The sequence below is a fragment of the Pygoscelis adeliae genome, unplaced genomic scaffold (genome assembly GCF_000699105.1).
Source record: "Pygoscelis adeliae isolate BGI_AS28 unplaced genomic scaffold, ASM69910v1 Scaffold222, whole genome shotgun sequence".
Classification (NCBI taxonomy): Eukaryota; Metazoa; Chordata; class Aves; order Sphenisciformes; family Spheniscidae; genus Pygoscelis; species Pygoscelis adeliae.
The window spans coordinates 94,675-106,988 of NW_008824309.1; the positions used below are offsets into that span (position 1 = coordinate 94,675).

Genomic DNA, 12,314 nt, shown 5'->3' on the forward strand with positions numbered 1-12,314 from the left:
GGAGGCTCGGGCCGCAACCGATGAGTTGGTTAAGAGGATCTAGTCAACCTGTTTCTGAACTTAGTGAAAGGTCTGGTTTAATATCTGTTTGCAAGGGATTAGAATAAAGATCTAGAAGGCTTATGTGTTTTTTAAGTAGCTGCCTGGTTGTTAAAATAGTCATCTTATAGCTGAAGCTTTTAAAAGTTAGTAGAACAATGTACAAGAAAATTTAAGGTGAAGAATGCTCTTGTATTCTTAATGTATTATTTTTTAAAATGCTTTTTCCAGTGACTGTGTCTATGACAGAAGGAGGCCAAGATTTTAAGCACTGCATTTTAAACCTGAATTTAGTCTATAATTTTGTGTCAAATGCTTATTTATCTGTGAACAGTGAAACAGGAGCATGTGTTAAAACTAATATGCTGCAATACCAGAAAAAGAAAAAGCTGAGATTCTATAATCACTCAAAGCATGCTCATAGCATAAGGAAAAAGTAACCATTATCTGAAATGTAAACATAGGAGGACCATTTTATTTGTACAGGGAAGCAGTTGTTCTGTTTTTATTGTGATACTGGGTTTTTTTTTGTTGTTTGTTTGTTTGTTCTTTGTTTTTTTTTTAAGGAATTCCGTAGTAGGACAACATATTGTCTGCTTTTAGGGAGCTGAATTATAATACAAGTTTAGTGTTCAGCACATATTAATGCCTTTTCCCCTCCCTAATAGATTTATTTCAAAAATAGAAGAAGTATTGAATGACTGGAAACTTATTGGGATTTCTTCAGGCAAACCTCTAGAAAAGGTCAGTTACTGCTTCTGAATTTTCTTTTAGAATTTGAACTACTAACTAGTAATACGCATGTATATTACCTGTATTGCTGTTTTCTTAGGTGTGGCAGATAATGATTTGTATTGGGGAATTTCACTTGTAAAAGTGGCAATTTGACAAACATTTGCTGTAAATTTATTGGTGGGCTGTCTGCCAAACAGGCTATTTCCCTGATTAAGTTGGATCTTCATATAGGGCCTGGTGATTTTTTTTTTTATTCCCAGTTTTGAATCTGGAAACATGGTTGAAGCTGTTCTAAATTCTTAAGGAGTTTCTTTTTGCCGTGCCTTGTGCCTTTGTCACGCCTCACATACTTATGGTTGAGGTTTTCGTGGTACCACTTGTGACTCAGTATGTTTCATAGATCAGAGATATTTTTTTCAAAGTCTAATTAGAGCCTTTGTAGTGCTTTCTCAGTCCTGTAAAATGCAGAGGAAATTGCTGAGCTCTTCTGCATACTAGTGCAAATAAATTCAGCTGTTCTGGATTGAATGGCTGCTGTGTTTCCAGAGGAATTTTATGATTCTTAATTTCAGTCAGGGTACAGAGTATTCAGAACAAAAACTTATGTTATCTAACGAACTAGTTTTCAACCTTAGCTGTCAGTGTATTCCTACATGTCTTCTTTTCTAGACCAGACCTCTATTCTTGATTTCTAGTGAGAAGGCACCCTGTACAGATCAAAGGGTTGTCCAAGTTGATTTGTTTTAGTAGCAACATATGGTTCTGTACAGTGATGTTGATTTTTTTCCTAGAAACTTTCCTATGCTGTATTTTTGTTTAAAAATGGATTATCCTTACATGCAGAAGTTTTGCAAATTATAGATAAAAAAAAATCATTTATCAGTGAAAACATATTCGAAGTAAATATTAAAGTAGTATTTGCGTAGAATGGTATAGAGATAGATAAAATCCCTGGTGGGAAACTTCTGTCTTCGGGCAAAGTTGAGGGTGCATACGCTTAAGATGCGTAGTTGCATGTGAGAGGGTATATCTGCCTGTTTATTGCCGTATAATTCTGAAGACTTCTCAGGGGGATATCTGGTCCTTGAAATGAACGTGATTATTGGCAACGTGGATTTTAGCGTTCAGCTACCTTTATAATGAAGTGCTTTGAGAATTGTTTTTTTGAAATTAAACCATGCTTAACTATTTAAGAATAAATACTTAGCAGTAGAAAAAGATGAATAAATATTCTAGATCATGTAGGCAGTATACTTTTTAAGGCTTATGAATGTTAACCTAAATTTACATGATCAAATAATATCTCTTTTTGTATGCAGGGCGCATACACCACAGGAGCATGGGACGAGAAGTCAGATGAAATTTCATTTGCAGACTTCAAATTCTCGATTACCCATCATTATCTTGTACAAGAACCCAGTGACAAAGATGGGAAAGAAGAACTTGTAGAAGGTAGCTGATAGTTCTCTGACATGCCTGTAAGGATATGACAAAAGACAGTTTCAGAATGTGGAATTCATAGTGTGTTGATTTGCTTCTGTGTGAAATTTTCTGGGATCTGATGGGTGTGATCTGACATTTCTGCTTTTAGTATGCTTTGCATTCAACAAATTGCTAATATAAGTAAATTGTAGGTCAGCTGAATGGATGCTGATGCTCTTACGTATGAATTTTTTTCACAGATGCCCTTCCTCTGCCTATGCAGGACTTGCTGTGCATGAACAATGACTTTCCTCCTAGAGCTCACTGTCTGGTAAGATGGTATGTATGCTGCCTCTTGTCTTTAATACAAATAAGCATAGCAGTTGAAAAATCTTTGATGCTGGCACAATCACTTCTATATTTTTTTCCCATCAAGAGTTAAAGCTTAAGTAAAATGATTCTTTGTACTGGACGCAGGAAAGGAGTGCAAAAAAATCCCACTGTAGTTGGCCTGTCTTTACTTTTTTTTTCCCAAAAAAATTTTTTTCTGAATTTCATAGACTAACCAAGCTTTTATATTTGTTATATTGAGATGCACTTTTAAAAAGCAAAGCTGCAGCACCTTAAGAAACAACAACCACCATATTCTTAGTAATGCAAATCTTTAGCACATTATAGCATTGTTCTAGAGAGATTGTTTTTCTGTATAAATAGTTACAGTTGTTATTAACATGAAGTAAAAAAACTCAGGACTGATAGACCTGGAAGTCCTCACGTTATTTTTGAGTACTGTGTTTGAATACTGTTAAGGTCCAGTAGTTTGTGATTTGAGAATCTGCAGTGCTCCATGCCCACTCAGTTCTTGACCTCTCTGAAAGAGGTACTCACATCAAAATAACAGATTCCACGGTCTGTTGGTGACAATTAGGTTATTCAGGTTACAATATTTCTAAAAAACTCTGTGTTTCGGCTGATTTGCTAAAAAAAAAGGAATGTGTTTTTTTTTTTCTCTCTCTCTCTCTCTCTTAAGGTATGGCTTACGTGAGTTAGTGGTGATTGCTCCGGCTGCAAATAACGATGCAGTTCTTAGTGAATCGAAATGTAACCTTTTACTGAGTTCCGTTTCCATTGCATTGGGTAACACTGGCTGGTAGGTGAAAGCATAAACCTTTTTACGTGTCCAGGTGAAACTCCAGCATACTACTATTGTGAGGAAAAAGTATTAAATTGTTAGCAAAATACATTCAGAGTTTGTTGTATTTGCACCATAATATTGTTATAGAAGGGTTTAAAAAAGAAAATTTCCCATGGAAACTTTAAAAAGATTGATTCAATGTGTTGTTTATATTCATTATTATTTAAAAACCTCAAAGGCTTTTAAAAGCTGCTAGAAGTTGTTGGAATAAGTGGTATACAAAAGGCAACTTTTGGAAGAGGATTTCTTCCCTATGTGTGGTAACAGTAGCTTTCTAATATTCCTCAAAAATGTTTAGACTGAAAATTAGGTAACTGAAGTCATGGATAGGGCTTTGCTTATGACATGACAATTTGTTAGGTGTTCCATTTAATGGTGAAGTTAACAGTATTTTTCTGTGATTCCTATTAAGCATTTTAAACTGTGATCCACTAAGAGAAAATGTATTCTAAAGAATATGAAATTATGTTAAAATATTTAGCTAGTTTTAAAGACTACAAGACAGCATGACATTTTAAATCATCTGAAATATTTGTGTTTTATAGTCAGGTACCACTATTTGTGCAAGTACATCATAAATGGCGACGGATGTACGTTGGAGAATGTCAGGGTGCAGGAGTTCGAACTGACTTCGAAATGGTTCATCTTCGCAAAGTGCCAAATCAGTATACTCATTTATCAGGATTACTGGATATCTTCAAATCCAAGATTGTAAGTGCATCTGGATGTATATAACTGAGATTAAGAATAATTATTTTATTACCTGCTTGCTTGTAGATTCACTTCTGTCTTCTAGGGATATTTTTTTTTTTGTAAGGATGAAGCTCATGCTGCCAATACCAACAAAGTCTTTTCCCAGATACCGCCAGTATCTAGTGATAAAGAGTGAAAATTGGTATGGGTTTTGTTCCTCAAGCGTTACCGCCTTCTTCCATTTTTATTTTCCACTGGTGTGTGAAAGAATGTGACTGTTTTACAGTCTCCTTGTAACAACCCTCTCTTCCTCCCCAAAACAAACTCTTATTTTTCTGTTTGAAAGGAGAGAGTAGGGTTGGGGTCGGTTTTTATTCTGATACTTTGTAGCTCCCCATAGCTAAGTTAAGAGTGAAGAACAACATGCTGAAACGTGACTGCAACGCTTTACAACTAATACTGGTAGTCGGCAATCTCATCAAAACACTGAGGAAAAAAATCCTTAATGAAAATCTACTCCATTCTGGGTCAGAGTTACTTGTGAGTTACCAGTTAAATGGAACATACAAATGTTTCATGCATTTTAGAAAGCTTATGTGCTTGCGTGACTGCAGCGCTTTACAACTAATACTGGTGGTCAGCAATCTCATCAAAACACTAAGGAAAAAAATCCTTAATGAAAAACCCATTCTGGGTCAGAGTTACTTGTGAGTTACCAGTTAAATGGAACATACAAATGTTTCATGCATTTTAGAAAGCTTATGTGCTTGCTTTTACCTGTGAGTATCTCGTTGAGCAATGGCTTTACTAGCAATTCTGGGGGTGTTGCAGTTCTGATAAAATTAGTTCTAATACAAGCTATCATAACTAAGTTAGGTTCAAGGCCTGGGGTGTTTGAGGGGATGTACTCTGTACATTAATTTTTTTCTCTAATATTTTCAAGGGATGCCCTTTAACACCACTGCCTCCGGTTAGCATGGCTATTCGGCTTACATATGTGCTTCAAGACTGGCAGCAGTATTTCTGGCCGCAGCAGCCACCAGGTAGGAGATTTGTGTCCTCAGAATAACTTGCTTTAAAATAAACAGTCAATGCTAAAGAAAACGTTTGTGTATCTTGCCAGAAGAACCAAAACATTTTCTGCATTGCTAGGAGAGTCTTCAGTTACAACTGAATACCATCCCACTCCCTGTGGTAGGCTAGCAAGCTTAAAGCTGCTCTGAAATCATGTCTGTGGCTTATGGTTGTGATAGGTGTTTTGGTTAGGGCTGTGCCTAGAAATATGCTTTTTTTATTAGTGTTTAGAGATATAGTGACACTTCTAAAACAGTAGTATCTATTTGGAAATAAAAGGGTGACTGACTGTGGATCTGTAAAGAATTCTGCCCAGAATGCCATAGGGAAGCTTTCGGGTTCAGGTTCTAGTAGGTGCTAATACTTCACAGGAGTATTTGTCAATTATTTCCATAAAGTAACTGATTTTAATGCTTCACTGTTTAAGTGTATTAACAGTGGGAAAAGGAGAAAATATTATATGGACCTCACTTGAGGTAAAACTTTGGATTTTTGTTGTTGTTGTTGTTTACACAGCGCTAATAAAGCCAAGCAGTTGATTGATTTATTTTTTTTCATGCAGGAAAAATTTCTGATCAGTCCTTCTATTATAGTAGCCTTGTACGAGGGGAAAAAGGGGCAAAGTAATGTATAGTCTTAATCTAAAGTATGTATACCAGACATGATAAGTTTATGCCATAGTGATGCTATTTAGGAAAAATGGAGTGAGTTTGCTCACTTGGTAGTCTCACAATGAACTCTCATATGCTTGCTTCGTGGTAATACTTTCTTGGGTGTCAAGGATTTGTTTTTAACAGACCTATTTATATATAGGTAGCCTCAGAAACTAAATTGTAAACTTCTCCTGGCTCAAAGGTAGACAAATCTATAGGAAAAAGGTAGATGTGAGTTCCTTCTTAACATACATTTTTATTAGTGATGTGGTATTTTAGGCAGAAGGTGGTGGAACAATTAAAACGCCCAAGTTCTATTCTTGGCTTGGTAGTAGTTTTATGTAACAAGGTTAAAGTATTTAGGGCACACTGAGAGGGACAGAACCTGTGTGACGTTGGTCTGGTTACCTAATTGTTTGGCTTTCCTTTGCTTAAAAGAAAAAATAATTCTTACACTAATGAAACGTATGTTTTGAAGAAGTCTGTAGTGAAGTTGATCCTGTGTGCTTTGTACGCGAGGAGTGTTGAAAATATGTTTAAAGAGCATCCTGTTCTTTAGAGTCAGAGAAAATCACTGATAGTTTCTCTTCGTAGGTAAACCAAATTTACCTAAAGAACTTGGGAAGCTAGTTCTACAGATTTTATTTTTTATTATTTCTGCAGACACAGAGGTCAATGTTTTCTGTAGTCTCTCTCTGCCTTGCTGTAGTTATTCACTAAGTCAGGATCCCTGATTTGTCATGGATGAGTTGTACCACTCTGATCATATCTCTTGATTTGAGCAGTTTGAATAAATTTTACTCTTTTAGAGGATTCTGGTTAAGGGAGCTAGTGGCATAGTGTATTGCAGAAACTGGGGATGGACAACATAATTTTTACTGCTGTTGCTACATGCAGTTGTGGTTTTACATTCATTGTGAAGAACTAGACCTGTACTTTATTACCCTCACTCAATTAGCTTTCTGAAATAAACCCAAAGGATTTAAATATGTCTTTCATCTTCTCTGAAGAAGTTGTCTGGAGAAATTATGTAATTAAATTATCCAAATACTTTGTCTCTTCAAATACCTCAGTTGTTTTGTATGTAAAGAGGTTGCCAGATGCATTTAAAATTAAGGATCAGATGTTGTAACAGCATTATTATAATGGCATTACAATACATTATTACCCATTTAAATTTTTGCTTAATGAAGGCTGTCTATTTTTGGTTTATGTATTTGAAGGATATAACATGGTAAGTGGCTGAGGATGCTGGGAGGCATCTTTATCTACCTGGAATTACAAGGAATCTCCCAGATCATTGGGTTAAGTCTTTAACCGCAGGAGACCTAACATACCATTCTTTTCATAAAATTATCAGCCTTTTAAAAGTAGTTGGTTTTTTCACTCTGCAGAGTTGCTCTTCTGGAGTCTCCCTTTTCTGCTTGGCACTGATTTCCTGCCTAAATATTTTTATGGCAAATTTGTGTCTATTTGTTCTTGTGTCAACGTTGACTCTTTAAGGCTGCATTTATAGCTATCATCTTTGCCTGTATGAAGGGAATAACTTTTCCCTTGAGACGGACGACAAGAGTTTTATCTGTCTTTTTGAATGTCCAGTTGCATGATTACTTCCCAGTTTCTGCTGGAAACAGTTGCTTTGACTATATGCTAGGATTGCGTTTTCATAGCTCTGTCACCTTAGCTGTTCAGCTATTCTCTGATCATCCTACATGCTACAGTCTTTTTACTGTGAAATTAAGATGATATGCTACTTAAAATATTCCATAAATTCTGTATGGAAAATGTATTGATCTGTCTTCAGATATAGATGCTCTAGTTGGGGGAGAAGTTGGAGGCCTTGAGTTTGGGAAGTTACCATTTGGTGCCTGTGAGGATCCTATTAGGTAAGATAAGAGTTCTGAAAACTCTGTTTTATAACTTCCTTGATGGAGGACTTAAAGGTATGTTATTTCAAATCTTAGCTTTGCCTGCCTATGACTTAATATGTCCTTAACAGATGATTTAATTATTCAAGTACATAAGAGACATCTGTGAAAAGCAATGGTCTAATAGCAAATAAGACCATTTGCAAAATTGTCTAATGATATTCAGAGTTCTAGCTCATAAATCTTTCACCATAAACTTCTGGAGCACTCCATTTATCTCTGAAACTATTATGTTGAAAAATACCTTAACTGGAGAGAAACTTTAAAAATGGTGTGCCTTCATTCAAGGGTCAGACTTGCTTTCATCTTTTACTTTGACATCTGTAGAAGACTTAATTTGAGAGGATCTGTAAACCGAGTTATTACAATCTCTCTGTGTCCTCTTCTGAACACCCCATCACCACTCAGCAAATCTAGGAATCATTTTAATGTATTAGACAGTGTTTAATGCTGTAGGCAATTCATAAAAGTTGTTCTTCCATCTGTACCTGGGTACCTAGAATACAATGCACAATTTCCCCTTTTGTAGGGAGGAGTTGTGAGAGAGTCCTGTATGCCAGGTATTAGTAAAGTCTAGTGCAATACTGGGTGACATGTTGTAGAATAACCGACAGAATGTATGCAGCAAGAAAACTCACTGGAAAACATGCACATTTCTGGATGTAGCTGCAAAATACATAGAGGGACTTAAATATGAACTATCGCAAATACCTTTCAAGATCGTAACTATGATGGAGAGAACACTTTCTACTAGCACTGAAAGATTTAAGTCTTGTCTTGTTTCAGTGAGCTTCATTTAGCTACTACATGGCCTCACCTAACGGAAGGTATAATTGTCGACAATGATGTTTATTCGTAAGTATTTTGTCTGAATTACAAATATCTAGAAGTGTATTTTATTTGTTACCTACTGCATTTTAGTGACGTCTAAAACATTGTGTGTGGCTTTGTGTGTGAAAGAGAACCTGTTTTGAGGAATGCTAAGGTCTGTTGATAGAACATCTCATTTGGGAAAACACCTTTTGAAATGCATTTCTGTGTGAGAAAATATTATTGTATCGTAATCTCAGCAGAACATACACCTCCGTTTTTGGGCATATTCTCATGCTAGACTTAAAAGTTTTGTGTATTGCATGTTTCTTGGAAAAGATGATAGTGGAATGTGGAAAGCAAAAAGAATTAACTGTTTGACGTCCCTCTCCCAAAAACTATCATCCAGGTTTTCTGCTAAGCCTCCTAAAGAGGAATAACAGTGTATACTGATACTTAAGAAAGAATAGGGAAAAAAAAAAGTGGTTTATTGTTTTAATTAATGCAGAAATGAGTTTTCAGCATTAATACACTTTAAAAGAAGACAATTCAGTTGTAACTGAATTGTTCTTGTGTGTTTCTTATTCATTTTATGTATGTACATGAGAACAGGGACTCTTGCTTGTGTTTTAGTGTTTGTCATATTCTCCTATGTAATGTGGTATATATTATGGCTTCCGTGGCCTAACTGGCCGTGACATTACATTTATTGAGAATTTGATACTCATCTCTTGCATACTTATGGTGACAGCATGACACTTGTTTTTTGTTGTTGGGTGTTTTTTTTGTTTTTTGTTTTTCTAAAGTGACCTGGATCCTGTTCAAGCACCCCAGTGGTCCGTGAGAGTCAGAAAAGCAGATAACCCTCAGTGTCTATTGGGTAAGACATCAGAATTCCCTATCTTCTCTTATGGCTTTTAAGCTATTAAGTTGTGAAGTTAGGATTGAATTGTTGATTACCTGATGACCTCTGTTTCCTCACTCCCCTTATTTTTTTGAGTGGACGTTATTTTGGGCTTCTTTTTCAGAAACACAAGCTTTGCAAAAACATAAGTTTCTGTTGTAGGTTATTCTGCATCTGTGTACCATGAACTTCATTGCTGTTCTTACTTCACTAGGTTCCAGAGAATAAGCATTTACTCTGTGTGTTCTGTGAAAATTTAGATTTCCTAGAATCTTTAAATTTTATTAAGTGCCTTCTGCATATATCCATTTCCTTAGTTGAATCAATCTGTCTGACAGGCAGGATTGGTACGCCTGGAGAGCTGTACTATTGTGCGTCCTCACCTTTTAGCTTGTGGGGAGAAGGGCTTCAAAACTAAAAAAAAATAAACATGCTGCAGAAGTTTCGTCTTGCTTTGGGTGAAGAAGTGGATTAAACTATATGCAGAACTGTGTTCTGGAGAGGTGACCGATAGCTGTCTAGGTGTGCATTTTCCTAAGCTTTAATGATGTGGTTTAAAGATATTTGTGCTTCAGAACAAATTATCGTGTTCTTTCAGATGAAAAGATAAAATTCACTGTCCCTCGGGCATCATTTTGAGAGTTAGCTTATTGTTCAATGAGATTTTAATTCAGTAGTTGTTTAGAAACTTTTTCTCCTATAGGTGACTTTCTTAGTGAATTCTTCAAGCTTTGCCGTCGGAAGGAGTCAACTGATGAGATACTGGGAAGGTCTGCATTTGAAGAGGAAGGAAAAGGTAAAACTAAAATCTTGTTGATTTGTGTTACTTGTTTTTCATTGTTTCATATTATTTTACCTTCCCTATCCCCTTTTCCTGACTTCAGATTGATCAGTATTTATACTTGTAACTCCTAGGCATTTTCTGGAATACTCCTAGGCATTTTCTGGAATACTCCTAGGAATTTTCTGATCAGTGCTACTTGGTATAATTTCTCATGAATTCCAGGCAAGCTTAGTTCCCAAAGTCTCAGAGGACAATTGCCTCTGTTATAGTTGCGGTTTTTTTCACTGGAAAACAAGAGTTTAAAATTTGACTACTGTGTACAAGAGTTGGTTTTGAGCACACATCAAACAGATTTGTCTGTATCGTTTTAGTATTTTTGTATTTTTTCCACTTTCTTTTGCTTGTTGAAATACTATGTAGTGCATGTTTTAACAGCCAGTTTAAAGAGTCTTTAATTTGTTTGAAAGGCTTTGCTGTCATCCTCTCCATTTTAAGGAATTGTAAGGAAAAAATAAAAAAAGCAAACAAACCAAAATTATGTAACCAACAGGTCAGACTTTATCCCAACAGTATAGATACTGACATCTTTTTGATGTCTCTGTCTCTTTCTTTTGGTTTTCTTGCTGTATATGGTGAACATTACCTTCCTTCCTGCCTCTTGTCACCTTTTCTTCCCTCCAAACGTGGCCTGTATCAATGTAGTTTCTTTGGTTATACTTGGTCTTAGTTTTGAAGGAGCTCACCAGTTAGCTTAAAAAGGTGTTAGACCGAGTAGGGTATGTATTACTCCTAGTGCTTGACATACAGTCTCTTCAGCCCTCCTTACCTCCAGTTTTCTTGAAATGTTTGCCAAGGTGAGGTTTTTCAGGCTGCTGCTGATTATTCTCTTAAATTTGTTTGCCCTCTTTTTAACAATGTTAATTCATTTTATTGTAAGAGAGGTTCTAAAGTTTACCAGTGGCAACTCTGGAAAAAATCTTTTTATTTGAGGACTTCATCTGAGGACTCTAAAACAGAATTGTGCTTACACCATGTGAGGTCATATATATAGTGATTAATACTGGATTTATTTAAGGCTTACCTAAAGCTTTAACATACGCTTGAGCAGTCTTTGTTACCTACAGTGTATTCATTGGTATTATGTATAAACTAAGTTTAAACACTGGCTTTTCAGCAGGCTTTTGCTGATACTCTGCCAGTCGTTGTCTGCAAGTATGCAGTACTACTACAGTAGGTGGCAGGCACTATTTACAGCCAATTCAGTCTAGACTTCATTCAGTAAATTAAATCAAGGACAGTCTGTGAATCCTTTGTGACCTCATTCTGCTGCTTATCTTTGTGGCTAAGAACAGTGAATATCAGGTATGGAACCTGACAGCACAGGGGTGTAGCTCTGGCTAACAGGGTGTTAAAAATCAATACAAGATAAATAGATTGAATATGACAGGTGAACTTTTAAAGAGAGATGGTCTTGTGGTTTGGATGTTTGTGGGTTTTTTTTTTTCCCAATTAATTTTTAAAAATTATTTTATAGAGGTTGCTGATATTACCCATGCTTTGTCGAAGCTCACAGAGCCAGCACCAGTCCCAATCCATAAATTATCAGTCACAAATATGGTTCACAGTGCAAAGAAAAAAATTCGCAAACACAGAGGTGTAGATGAATCACCTTTAAACAATGAAGTTCTGAACACTATTCTTCTGGTAAGTTAGTTGTCCATGCACATTAAATTAATATAAAACATGTATTTCATGCTTCCAGTGATGCATTTGGTTTATAGTTTATAGCAGAATTATAAATTAAAGTGTCTGCTGTCAGTTCCATTATTTGAATTGCATTTATCAGCTTCTTGAAACAGCCTACGTTGTTACAAGTCTGTGCAATGTAAGTGGACTGAAAATGAACTCTGAACTCTGCTAACAGTTTTAATTATAGGGATTGCTGGTATGTTACCAGCAGTAGCTTTATGGAGAAAGTGGGAAAAGCAGGAAAAACATACTGATGGAAGTTTGGATTTTTTTGTTTCTTCCAAGTTCTTATTTCCTGATGCTGCTGACAAACTCGCAGATGGATTTG

The 12,314-nt window shown here is 35.9% G+C and overlaps 1 protein-coding gene across 1 annotated transcript in view; it reads left to right on the forward strand.

The window, feature by feature from the left end:
* The window catches only part of RAB3GAP1 (RAB3 GTPase activating protein subunit 1 (catalytic)), a 25,727-nt gene that overhangs the window by 2,332 nt on the left and 11,081 nt on the right, over positions 1–12,314 (forward strand). Inside the window, 13 exon segments of the mRNA XM_009319017.1 lie at positions 708–783; positions 2,094–2,226; positions 2,457–2,535; positions 3,227–3,346; positions 3,937–4,102; positions 5,028–5,127; positions 7,616–7,697; positions 8,526–8,594; positions 9,356–9,429; positions 10,157–10,249; positions 11,772–11,941; positions 12,272–12,312; position 12,314. The exon segment at position 12,314 is cut by the window's right edge and continues 51 nt beyond it. Of these exon segments, the coding sequence (XP_009317292.1) occupies positions 708–783; positions 2,094–2,226; positions 2,457–2,535; positions 3,227–3,346; positions 3,937–4,102; positions 5,028–5,127; positions 7,616–7,697; positions 8,526–8,594; positions 9,356–9,429; positions 10,157–10,249; positions 11,772–11,941; positions 12,272–12,312; position 12,314 (1,204 nt within the window).